Source organism: Cryptococcus neoformans, chromosome 5 (genome assembly GCF_000149385.1).
Source record: "Cryptococcus neoformans var. neoformans B-3501A chromosome 5, whole genome shotgun sequence".
Taxonomy (NCBI): Eukaryota; Fungi; Basidiomycota; class Tremellomycetes; order Tremellales; family Cryptococcaceae; genus Cryptococcus; species Cryptococcus deneoformans.
The window spans coordinates 16380-28407 of record NC_009181.1 but is presented as its reverse complement, the minus strand read 5'-3'; the positions used below and the strand labels follow the sequence as shown (position 1 = coordinate 28407).

The window sequence follows — 12028 nt, the reverse complement described above, 5'->3', positions numbered from 1 at the left end:
ACCTATCGGGAAATGGGTTCAGGAGGGATAGTTGATCAGGGAAGGGTGCATGACGGTGGATTGGGCGGTAGGAAGTCGGGGGGTGACGGGAGAACGATCAGGGAAGCCGCCTAGATCTTGGGGTTCTCAGACCTCAATGTATCGTGCGCATCGATATCGCCATCACATTCCCAAGGGTAGGCGAGCCAGACGTCGGGGGTGTCGACAGCGGAAAAGTAGGCGACGTCGTCGGGGAGGGTACCGGCTTTGGGCTTGAGCCTGTTTGGGAAGGAGAGTGGGCCGGTTAGCTCTGGTGATGGCGGTTGCCCCTAAGATGGAGGAGGGAGAGGAAAAGAGGAAAAAAGACATACTTGTTGTGAACGACAAAGACACCCAGCTTTGTCTCCGCCCTCAACCTCTCCCTCTCCACCTCATCCTTGACGTCTTCAAGCTGCTTGTTGATATCCCTCTGCAGCTCTTTCACCAAGTACATCAACGTCGTGCGGGTATCGTCAACTTCGTCGACAATAAGAATCCGTCGACCGAGAAGACCGCCATGGGTAAAGTTGTCGCCGAGCGTGGAAAAGTCGAGCCATTGGGTGCGGACGACTTCGGCACCGACTTTTTCTTCGACCTAACGATGGTGAAAAAAAAAGGAGGTCAGTGAATTGTTTTGGGGAATGGAATAAGAAAGAAACGTGGGTGGGAATTCAAAGGAAGGGGGTGAAGAGATAAAAAGGGTGGGATAACCAACAAGTTCCGCTGGTCCCGTCTTGATCGGCCCATGACCCCAAAACGTTTTTGTCCCCTTTCATTCGCCCAAACTCCAAAATTTGACAGGGAAGAAGCGTAGAAGAAAATAGTTACTCACACCACCCATATCCTCGTAAAGCACCAGACCCACAGCCTGGATAGGGATATTCCTCTTCTTCCCATTGACGTCGTTTTTCAGTTGGGTACGCAAGATACGGGCGGGAATGAAGCCGCCTCCACCGATAGCGATGAACAATGTAGGAGCTGTATGTTTCTCAAGTCAACCCATGATGGAAAAGCTAGAAAGGAAGATTGAAGTATGAGAAGAGGAGATGGGTAAGACAGCGACGTACCAAAATCCTTCTTGATCTCGACGGCCGTATCTTGGATAGCCTTGTGGATATCATTGTAGCTCAATCGGAGCCTGGGCAAATGAGTATTCGTATACCTTCCAAGTCAGCATGTAAATACGGTATGCTTACATAGGGACTTCAGAGGGGAGATGAGACATGGTGTATGGTTTCAAACAGATATGGATGTTATAGAAGATGAGATAAATAAAAATAGATGAGAGGAGATATGATGGCGGGCTTATCGCAACCGCTCGTCGCCCAACTTTTTATGTCACGTGCTTTAATTTGGAATTGTTACGTAAAACTCATAAAGAAGCTGCACGAGAATTGGGCTCCTAAACACTCAATCACTGTAAGACTCTTGAATCCTATAATTCTTCCTTCATACCTACGATTTCTTCCCCACAGGACATCATGTCCACCCTACCCATACAACAGTGGGATCCAGACCAGTTCTCGGATCTGCAACATATACTCGCCCGCGTACTCACACAGCCTACCACTTCCTCCTTGCGAAAACTGTACGCAACTCTTGAGCAGGCGAGACCATGGTTGTTGAACCTCACTGCTTTGCCGGGCGTTAATGACAAGGATAAGCAGTTTGTTGAGAAAAGTGAGTCTCTATTGCGCGCGCAGTCACACTGGAGTGAGTGAGTGATGTGTTGAGCTAACATGCGCTTCGCCCAGACCCAATAGAGCTTGCCAACGGGACGTCAATAAACGTCACCGGCGACCTCCTCAACGCAACAAACGCCCTCTCATCCTTCCTCTCTCTTTCACACCTCTTCTCCTCCATCCTCTCTCTTCAAGCAGAAACACACCGCGCCGTCTATCCTTCACGCTCCACCCCGGAGATTTCGATCTACTTGTTACATAGATGGCAGACCGATTTACTCGATTTTTTAAAGGAACTGTTGAAGGTAGTGTTGGAGCAGGGGGATATGATGGGGAGTGGGTGGGAGGGGTTGAAGGAATTTGTGGAAGATTTGTTGGGGGCGAAAGTGACCCTTGCAGATGGCGGTGGGAAAGAGGGGACCTTGGTAGACCAGATACTCAGCCAACTATCTATTCTTCAGACGAAAATCTCTTCCCTCCTGTCCACTTCGTCTTCGGGACAGGGATATGAACTCCAACAATTCCGGCTTACAGCTCTCCGAGCTGAGCAGAATAAGTTGGCAGGGATACTTGCGTTGATTGCGGAAGGAGGTAGATTGGGGAGGGGCCAGGTTATAAGGGTTTTGAAATGGTTGGCCAAGGTGGAAAGGATGGATGCTGTGGTGGGTTTGGTGGCAGCGAGCGTTTGGGCGGCGTGGAAGCCCCTGGAAGTGCTGGATGCGTCGGACGCGAGGTACGATGTGAGTTTGTCTTTTCGTGTTTCAATACGTATGAGAACGGAGCTGATGGAGGAGGAAAAGGTTGCCGAGGATTGGTGTCACGATATCAAGTTCCTCAAGCTTGCCTCGAGTCTTGCCGTGAGTACTGCCATCATTCACTAAGCCAGCCAAACTAATATATGTACAATGATGTAGCTTCAAGAACGATGGGCGATCCCTCGTCTTCGAGAATCCATCAAACTCTCCTGGTCCCTCTTCTATCTATCCTGCATCAAACACGACCCCAGCGTCATCCAGACAGGTATTGATCAACATGAAATGGAAGGATGGTTGCTTGACTCTATCGCCAACGGCGCATTCCAATTCCTGCACGAGCTGGTCATCTCCATTCGCCAAGAAAGGGGCTGGGATGAGCCTGACGAGGTGAAGGAGGCTGGCACGGATTCGCTTGTCAAGGTTGCGCTTGCGTCGGATAAAGGGAATGACGAGTTTTTGTTTAGGCAGTTGCAGGATATAGTTGATATCCTCGCCGGGAAGAAGCAGTTTTTGCGGAATCTACGGAATAGGGAGGAAGACGCTTTGATTCGACGATCGTCTATTGCTCTTTCACACACAAACCCTAATGCCGACGCCAACGTTTATAATTACCAAACTTTTCTCCGCCTCTTTGCTTCAGTCTACCGCTCCCTCCCTCCTGATTCTGCTCTCGATTTGTGGGGAAATCCAACGTTCACCGGCACAATTCTCGATACTCGTGGTGGTTTCCCCGGTCCAGCCTTTTGGGAAATGTTATCCTCAATTTCCTCTGGTCCTTCCTGCGCAGCCATAAGCTATGAAAGGCTCAAAGACACCCGTCTCCCTTGGACAGCTTTATTCAAGTTTTATCAACATTACATCGACATCATGCCGCACGCTTATGAACCTATCAAAACAACACGTAACCCCCCGCCATCGCTAGACCCTATGCCGATGGAAGAGGTGGAGATATGTAAAGGTTGGACGGAGGTCTTGAGCACGGTGGTGAAATGGTCGCCCGCAGCGAGGGGCGCGTTATTGCAGATGAAACCGCACCCACTTGGTGTGCTCTGGGATTTCGTGAATTGCGAGAATGTGCCACTCCATTTGAAGGCGGCCATACTCAATGCTATCACTGCTTTCACTTCTCGCCCTTCTCAATCTCAGTCGGAAGGCTCCGTTACCACCCACGATCCAATGGACGACGAAGTCCTTGTGCAGTCAGTAGGGTTTTACGAAAAGATATCATACCGCGATCCGAATGCAGATGTGAGGTATCTGGAAGGAGGAAGGATACCAGCTCCGGTGGGGTGGTTGATTAGGATGGGATTCTTGGAGGGGGAAGCGGGGAGGTACGAGCTGAGTCGTGCTTACGTCAATTTTCTCACTGCACTTTTACCTTCTCCCTCTTCCTCATCGTCATCCTCTACATCGGGAACCGTCTCAATCTCATCCACATTAGGGAAACCTACTCTATCGTCTACTCGTCCCAGGTTGAGCAACACTCTGAGACGCGGGACTTTCCAAGTCATCGATGGGATATTACTTTCACTCAAGATGAGGAGGTATACGAGGGATTCAGAGAGATGGGAGGTCCTAGATGGGTTGACAGCATTTTTGGAAAGGGCGGTCCTAGGGTTCGATATGAGTGAGCTTCTAAACCTAGGCTCTGGGTCTGGTTCCAGCTCTAGCGCGAGTTCTGTTGGAGGAACAGGAGGATCAGGTAGGGGGATCGGACAGATCGCCCTGGAATTGAGTGAAGAACCCGGCTTTATCGTCATCCTCCGTCTGCTAAGCGAACGTGATATCTTTGCCGTCCTCGCAGAGGTTTTGGACAGTGCCGCTTCTTTGGGCGGGAACAGAGAGAGGAAGAAGATTGTGAGCAAGGTTTTGAGGCAGGTATTGAGGATCTACCACCGTGTGATGGAACTCCAATTGGTCTTTGCCGACGTACTCCTACTCGCTCTTACCGACCCTTCTCGAAACCCAGTACATACTCTGAAACGACCGTACGGCCTTCAGCCGCTGGATAACCATCTCCTCGCACATTTGACAAACGTGAACAATATCGCTTTGTTGATAGGCGATGATGACCCAATGATCTCGTACCTTTCCACCAAACTTATCGCGTTGCTCTCCAATTCTCCAGTGTTCAATCGATCAGACTTGTTCCAAGGGGAGTACAAGGGTGAGGTGAATCGGTTGGCGGGGGTATTGGACGTTTCGGATGATTCAATCCGGATATTGCAAGGATTTGTGAGGAGGTTAGATGTGGAAAGTGAGGATCCGGAACAAGGTGTGGAGGCAGTAGAGGAGATAGCGTTGCATGGGGATATCGAGCAGGTCAAGGAAGAATTACCCATGGTCATTCGTTCGGTTATCCTCGACATCCTGATCGATGGTACATCGTCATCCAACACCTCACCTAACATTGCTCATTTCCTTCTCGGATACGATTTCCGTCATCGCCAATTCTCATTCTCCTCTGAAGAGGGGTGTCTTCAGGTTGTTTTGAAGCAAATGCTTGAAGGTGCCGGATTGGCCGGATCGACGGGTGAAGGTGATGGGATTTTGGAGATACATCCTCAGTTGGGAGCGAAGAGTGCTGAACTAGTGTATCAGCTCTTCTCGGGAGTGTTGACTGGAAGAGCGACGTTGGCGTACGCAATGTCCGTCACGGGCTATTCGGCAAGGCAACTCGCCTCTTTGCCCCGCCAGTGTCCTGAATGGCAAGGCCTCGTTCCCCAGGGCAGTTCCCTTTCGGCCCCCTCCATTTCCACAACAGGAATGGGATGGGCTGTGACAAGGGATACAAAGGTAGAAACCAGCTCTGAGACCTTGGTGGCCTACCTTGAATTCCAACGATGGATCATCTCAAGTGCCTCTCTGGAGATTTTTACCTATGACGGCCATGGCGCATCGGCTTCTCGTATCGCCCAGATTCTTTTCAACGGCCAAACACAAGCCCTTTCCGATAGTGGCGACGTAGGCGATGGTGAAGGGGAAAACCGGCTCCCTCCGCTTTTGATCGACCTCCTCAACTCTGTTGATGTACAATGGGTCGAAGAACCTATCGATAACCGCCAGCTTGAATTCTATGCGTCATTTGATTTCGATGCTTACAAACGACCGGATGTGGATTGGTGGGATATTAAGGGCCTCGGAGCTGGTTTGACGGCGTTCAAGAAACAGCTCGAGGGGCAGGGAGCGATCACTCAGGCGTCGATCCCAGGTGTAGATGCCGAGGCAGAATACGTGCTTAGGCGTTTGGGAGGAAAGAACAGGGAAACCGACGTAGCGATTGCAAAGGGCAACTTCCTTGCCGCTTGGAACGAATTGCTCAAGGTGGGATTAACCTTGCTCTTCGCTAGGCACATCACAGAAGATCACCAAGAAGCTATTCTCTTCGACCTTCTTGAAGGTTTACTTGCTCGACTTGACGGAGAGATTGACCTTGCTCCCGGTGTGGAGGATCTGTTATGTGAATCGAGCTTGGTGGTGATGACAACATTGGTCGGCGTGCTCCAGAAGTTTGAAGGAGTCAATCTTCCAGTAGAACAGCTCGGAGCGGTTTTGGCAAAGGTTGTAGATGCTGCTACGAGGCCGGGATCGACAGAAACTGCAAGGGGAAACTTGTATGCCGCGATCACACAATACCTCCAGCTCATCATCCCAGCCAACTCTAACATCCCTGATGATCGATCCATTTCCGGTTCAACAGTTGACCCTCTCGCTTCCTTTTCCAGTACTACCATGCTTCAGCGCATAACGCTTCAAATATTTGCGGCCAAGAAGGAGAGACTCGTACCCGGGCTTTGTAGAGACGCCATGGATGATCGGGATGTGTGGAAGACGCAATGCTTTGCGTTATTGGGTGGTGTCGTCAGCATTTGCCAGGGAGAGAGGGATAGGCACGTTGTGGCGCCGTTAATTAGCAATGGGTACCTGCCCTTGTTTGTGAGGAGTGTTAAGGAAAGGGAAGGGGCATTGATGGAATGTCTTGCACCTGATGCTGGTGAGTGTTTATGTCATCCGATAGAGATATGTAATAACGAATTTGTAACAGAAAACCTCCACGCTTACTGGGTGTTTGAGGCCAAAATCGCCTTTCTAATCGCTCTCGCATCCACTCGCAAGGGTTCCGAAGACCTCCTCGACGCCGGCATCTTCGAGATCTTTGCCACATGCGGCTTCATCAATATCCAGCTGAACGAGGGCATGCTGGATGAGTACGCTGGGGGAGAGATTGTCGAGAGGCAGCATCGAGTACTGGTGGCCAGTCTACAGTTGCTCACCCGAGTGCTGTCGAGCTTGCACAAGTCTGCAAGGTCAGGAGCTGGTCATGTGAGCCCCCTCCTTAAATTTCTGACACATTATTAGTCAACTGATTGTGTCTGTGTGCTGGTAGGCCATAAGTTTCCTCAACGCTCACCGCGAAGCGATTCTTGCGCTCGTCCGTGAACCTCAACGAAACCTTACAGTGACCGCACTTGATGAATGTCGATTGGTGGTATCTATTTTGGCCATGGTTGTGCACAAGGTTTCTCCCGAGGATCTGGTGAGCCAATGCTGATTCTGCTACTACCTGCGCGATATTGACTAGTATCGGCGTAGTATTCCCCGTCAAGTTTTGGCGCTTTCCACCTTGCTGTGTTGTCTGCCGCTGCTCACGCTTTTGACAAAAACACTTGGGTCGAAATCGCCGAGGAGAATAGCAAAAGTACGCCGTGCTCATTTCTTATATTGGCCATTCATCTGCTTACTATCGTCGACGTCAGTTGAGTCGCAGATGGTACTTCTTAACCAAGTCCTGCTTGCCTTCCTCACCGCCGCCACAAATGGCTTGAAGGCTGGATCTGGGAATCCCGTGTTTATCACCGGTGTACAGAGGAGTCATGGTAGCGCTGTCAAATATATCGGTGAGTTTCTTTCCTCCCCATTTCTTTGAAACCTGAACTTATGACCTTCCAAGCCTCTGCTCCTTCACTACAAATGGCCGTCAACCTTCTCTCTGACCTTGCCGAGACGACGGAAGAGGTGTCTAACCAGTATGAGGTGATCCTTGATCGAATGCAAGACGGAAGCGATTTGGAAGAGGAGGACGTCGAAGTGAGTCATTCGCTAGACATTGATTGTTGGTATTGACATCTCAACAGAAGCTTCGTAACGAGTTCATTGGCGATGCCCCCTTATCAGATGATTTAATCAAGGTTGCCTTTATTGCAAGAAGCCAGATGTTGTTCAGTATGTCATCCTACACAGTCATGTATGAATGAACCCAGCTAATTGGGCACCACAGATATGATTGAGTCGCTCCTTCTTCTCATATGGCGACATCTTTTATTCTATGCCAACGACGTTCGGGGATCTCTTGCCCCTATCCGGCCGGAGAACCTCTCTCCTTCACTCAGCTCATTCGCCATGTCTCAACAAGCACAGATGGAAGCTTCGAGGTCAAATGCAGGGACAATGAAAATGCTGGAAAGAGTAGCGGCGGGTCTGAGAGGGACGCTGATACGATTAGATGATATGGAAGTGGTGAGTCTATCGTTCGGCGGTGTTCGCAATTCTGTTAACGTTTATCATGTAGAACCTTGAATTGAGGAGACTCGCGACGGGCGGAGGTGCAAGAGGTGATGCATATTCTGGCATGCTTGTAAGGAGGTTAAAAGAGATAGTTGGGGGCCTAGTTGGTGAAAGGGAAATTATGGAGGAGGATCAACAGTAATAAGAACATTGTTTGGTACGATTCCATATGAAAAGGCATATATAAATGCATGATTTTAGCACTCAATTGCAGTTGCGTCCCGTAGGTCGTTGACGAAAACAGGGCAGGAGATAGAATGACCTAGCGGACGTAAAATTCTTTGGCATTCTTGGAATTGTTGATGAGCGGATCCTGATATACCTGTGTGTTCAGCGACGGTCAAAGTCATTTTCTTTTTCAAAAGAATTTACTCACCTTCCTATAGATATCCCTCGCAACACAATCAGATTTCTCTTTTACGTCGTTAATAAACTCACACGAAATCTTGATAAACAGAGAAAGCGGAGCCAGCTGATGCTGCTAGTTTTTCTTCCCTGGTTTGGATCATAAGAGCTGGTTGCTTCATGGTTCAAAATCAGCTCTTGGTCATAAAATCATCACATAAAAAGGGATATTTACTGATGTCCTAGCAGTATGTCAAGAAGTTTATCAAAACGGTGCATGCAACACTGGACTGATGATCAACCAACTCTTAGCTTCTCCAGCGAGGGTGAACGGTTTTTTTGGCATATGCATCAAAACGAAACATGCTTGAGACATTTGTAAGCTTCTTTATTCGCTTCGACCACTCACACTACTATTGCGGCACAGTGTTGTTCATTTTTATTAGATGAAACATAATAGATAGAATAAAAAGAACGAGATTGCAAAAGAAAAAAGAAAAAGTGTAAAAAAGCCTCCGGCGGGGCTCGAACCCGCAACCGCACGATTGAGATGATGGCCCGTAACCAGTTCAAGCAGACTCTAAGAGTCGTGCGCGCTACCGATTGCGCCACGGGGGCTTGCTATGTTTTCGATCACCATGCAAATCATCAATTTTCCACACCAAAATCAACTGTACATTATTGTCGTAATCCGCGTTCATCTCCTACGTAGCACAGCATTCAAACTAAATCCACAGGTAGAATTGCTCCTCGAGTCGTATACTGAAATCGCCTGGCAAATTGGTATGGCCAAGAGTATTTTTGATATCCGCATCAATAAGAATGGTGCTAAAGGTGAAAGCATACTAAAGGGCTAAGCTACGCCGAGAGCTTCGCCTTCTTCGTTACCAAAGGTACGTCATGAGCATGCGCATGTCTGTGGCCTTCATTGACCTCTTCCTCCTCTACAGAAGCTTCGGGATCCATCCACGCTTCCCATCCATCTGCAGCGGCGTTAAAATCAGCATCTGTTACACTGAGAGAGAGCGGGCTGTCACACTCACCATCGAAGACGTTACAAAGACGTTCCAGCTTCTTCTCTTCTGAGCGGCGAGAGTTCATAATCTTAAGTGTTCGTCAACAATCTGTTAGAGTCGATAAGTCAAGGCGAAAAAGTGAACGCACCTTTTCCCATTGAGCCCATTCTTTGTCGTTGAGGAGAGTGTTGTTAAGTGTTTTTGTAATGAGTTCTTTGTCTAAGTTTTGCCCGATAAACACCACTGTAAAACCTTAATCAGCTTGATTACCCAGAGAACATGAATTACCCACGTTCTTGACGGCCTAATCGAGCAAGAGAAGAATACAATTAACTATAAGTCTTAACCTCGTTACGGCAACTTACGATCGCCCCATGGTCCCATAAAGTCAAGCTTGATTGCATCAATAACCTCTTGATCGTCTCCGCCAGGCCACTCGCTTTCTGGGATACGGCACATCCAAGGACCACCGCCGTTTAAAGTGAACATGATCTATGCGATGGAAATATCAGCATCTTTTACAATTACAGCTTAATATGAAGCCAGAGGGAGAAGAGAAACATACGCCTGCCTGAGACCACTCGCCATGCACATGTGGCCTTGTAGCAAGCCAAACAAACCCTTTACTCCTTAGCAACCCCTTCCAAATAGGAGATTCCCTCTTGTACTTAGCCCGACCAGGCAAATCAAGCTCAGCTTTTTCTTTCTGCATCTGCTCGAACATCGCTTGTTTCCCTTCTTCCTCGGTCAATTCTTGAATCATCTCGTCGTCTTCATCTTCTTCGTCGGAATCTTGATCCTCATCGTCTTCGAATGTCGTTTGGAGGACGCAGAAGGGTTTAGATACGAGGTCCCAAAGGCGGCGAGGATGGAAGGGGCGACGGGCGGTGTACACGAAAGAGCCGATACCGTATCTATATGGTGGCTATGGTTATGGACGGCTTGGAAGGTTGACTAGACGGCGAGGCGAACTTACTCCAAAGTCTCGGGTTTGGGTACCATTTTCTTGTTACCTCGAGCATCGGTGAACTCCGTTAATGTGTTTTCGCGAAGGGATTGAAGCCATCCAGCACCCATGGCAGCTTTACCAAAGTCAAACAGGCGAGTGTTGAGGATGTCCTTGAGATCCACCTTGGAATAAGATGTCAAGATGATTTTGGCCGTGCTAGTTCCGTAAGAATACGTGGTCGTTCATGACAAACGCAAAGATACAATGGACTTACGGGTTGAGAGTTTTCACTAAACCTTCCACTTTGGCAACGTGCTCCCTGGATACCATGTCCGTTTTATTCAATAAAATCACATTGGCAAACTCGATCTGGTCGGTCAACCTTGCCTCGATGTCAGTGAATGACCGAAAAGTCGAAAAAGGTGAGCTTACAAGTCGGTAATGTTTCTCTCATCCTCCGGTGCGACTTCCTTTCCATGACGATCGGTAAGGAAGTCTGTTGTATCGAAATCATCGAGGAAGGTAGTACAATCTACCATACTGACGCAACAGTCAAGCCTGGCAACCTTTGAAAGACCACCAGCATGGATTAGCTCGGCCAAGCGACGCCGGGACTCAGGGGTAGTGCTGGCGTCTTCGGGAAGGGAATCGATGATTTCCTCGACGGTACCTTCCCCCATGGTTTCCGCAAACTCGGTGGTAAATGTTTCGGCAACTTGGATAGGTTCAGAGATACCGGAGCTTTCGATAATAAGATAGCTACATCATGACTGTGGAATCAGAGTCGGAACCGCTAAAGGAAATGGGACATACTCATATTGGCCTGCTTCAGCTAGAGTAGCGATTTCTTCCAACAAATCCGCTCGAAGGGTGCAGCAAATGCAGCCTGAAAAAACGTTAACAAAGGTCAGGCGTATTTCGTGGGAAAGAAGTACCATTTTGCATCTGTACAACCTTCTCTTCCTTCTGAGTAAGTTTGTGGTTGTTGATCAATGCGGCATCGATCTGTGACGCAGTGAGCGATTGTCCATAGGAGAAGAGGGCCAGAAGACGTGATAGGACGATGGAAGTGACCTACATTCAAAGATCCCATATCATTTACTACGACTGCGCATCGTAGTCCGTGCTCCTTGGACTTGAGAATGTAGGATAAAAGAGTGGTCTTTCCACTACCTAAAAACCCACTCAATAGGGTAACAGGGAGGCGCTTGTCTTCGTCAGTAGGGACGGGCATTCTGGTTAAATTTCACTTTCGAGGCGAAAATCGATAGATGGGAGATGGAAAGAAAGAAATTGAGACGAGACGTGCACATGCCCTTCTTTAACGTTCCGCTACTCCTGGTACTGGCGAAACTGTCAGCTAGCCATTTCACAAAAAGTGCACGTCAAGTTAATGCACTTACAATTATCGAGGACCTGCCCGGTAGTAATCCGCATTGTTCCATTGGCCTGCGCTGATCGCTGTTATCCCATCTTATCTATATCGTAAAAATCTGTACCTTTTTATTGAGGACTGTACGGCCTGCTATACTTCCATATGTTACAAAATGGTGAATGAGGATTGGACTGTCGAAGTCCTTTCAAATCAGACAAAACTACTAAACGGTGATGACTGTTTTGGTAGCCAGCCCTTTGCCTTGCATTACGCATCTTCACGCCCAGCTCATCTGATTATGGCATCCTCTGAAAACCGTAAAG

The 12028-nt window shown here is 48.6% G+C and overlaps 3 protein-coding genes and 1 non-coding gene across 4 annotated transcripts; 1 reads left to right on the top strand and 3 right to left on the bottom strand.

Moving 5' to 3' along the window:
* Positions 1–110: 110 nt before the first annotated feature.
* CNBE0100 (hypothetical protein) lies at positions 111–1243 on the bottom strand (the record flags this gene model as incomplete). Its single annotated transcript, XM_770497.1, has 5 exons — positions 111–258; positions 351–613; positions 851–996; positions 1086–1156; positions 1215–1243. The coding sequence occupies 5 exons, from the start codon at positions 1241–1243 to the stop codon at positions 111–113; spliced, it is 657 nt and encodes a 218-aa protein (XP_775590.1).
* Positions 1244–1299: 56 nt separating this feature from the next.
* Positions 1300–8162, top strand: CNBE0090 (hypothetical protein; the record flags this gene model as incomplete). The annotated part of the gene is made up of 12 exons (XM_770496.1): positions 1300–1437; positions 1494–1698; positions 1782–2557; positions 2615–6449; positions 6501–6778; positions 6843–6992; positions 7049–7154; positions 7213–7353; positions 7407–7543; positions 7591–7678; positions 7734–7972; positions 8025–8162. The coding sequence occupies 12 exons, from the start codon at positions 1300–1302 to the stop codon at positions 8160–8162; spliced, it is 6231 nt and encodes a 2076-aa protein (XP_775589.1).
* Positions 8163–8875: 713 nt separating this feature from the next.
* Positions 8876–8983, bottom strand: CNBEt010. Its single transcript has 2 exons — positions 8946–8983; positions 8876–8912 (listed from the first exon to the last, which is right to left on the bottom strand). It is a non-coding gene; the product is annotated as a tRNA-Lys (tRNA).
* Positions 8984–9223: 240 nt separating this feature from the next.
* On the bottom strand, positions 9224–11564 carry CNBE0080 (hypothetical protein; the record flags this gene model as incomplete). Its single annotated transcript, XM_770495.1, has 12 exons — positions 9224–9348; positions 9409–9469; positions 9530–9624; positions 9674–9685; positions 9747–9873; positions 9947–10295; positions 10358–10546; positions 10605–10712; positions 10763–11071; positions 11144–11216; positions 11266–11335; positions 11409–11564. 12 exons carry the CDS (start codon positions 11562–11564, stop codon positions 9224–9226), a joined length of 1674 nt encoding a protein of 557 aa, XP_775588.1.
* Positions 11565–12028: the final 464 nt, after the last annotated feature.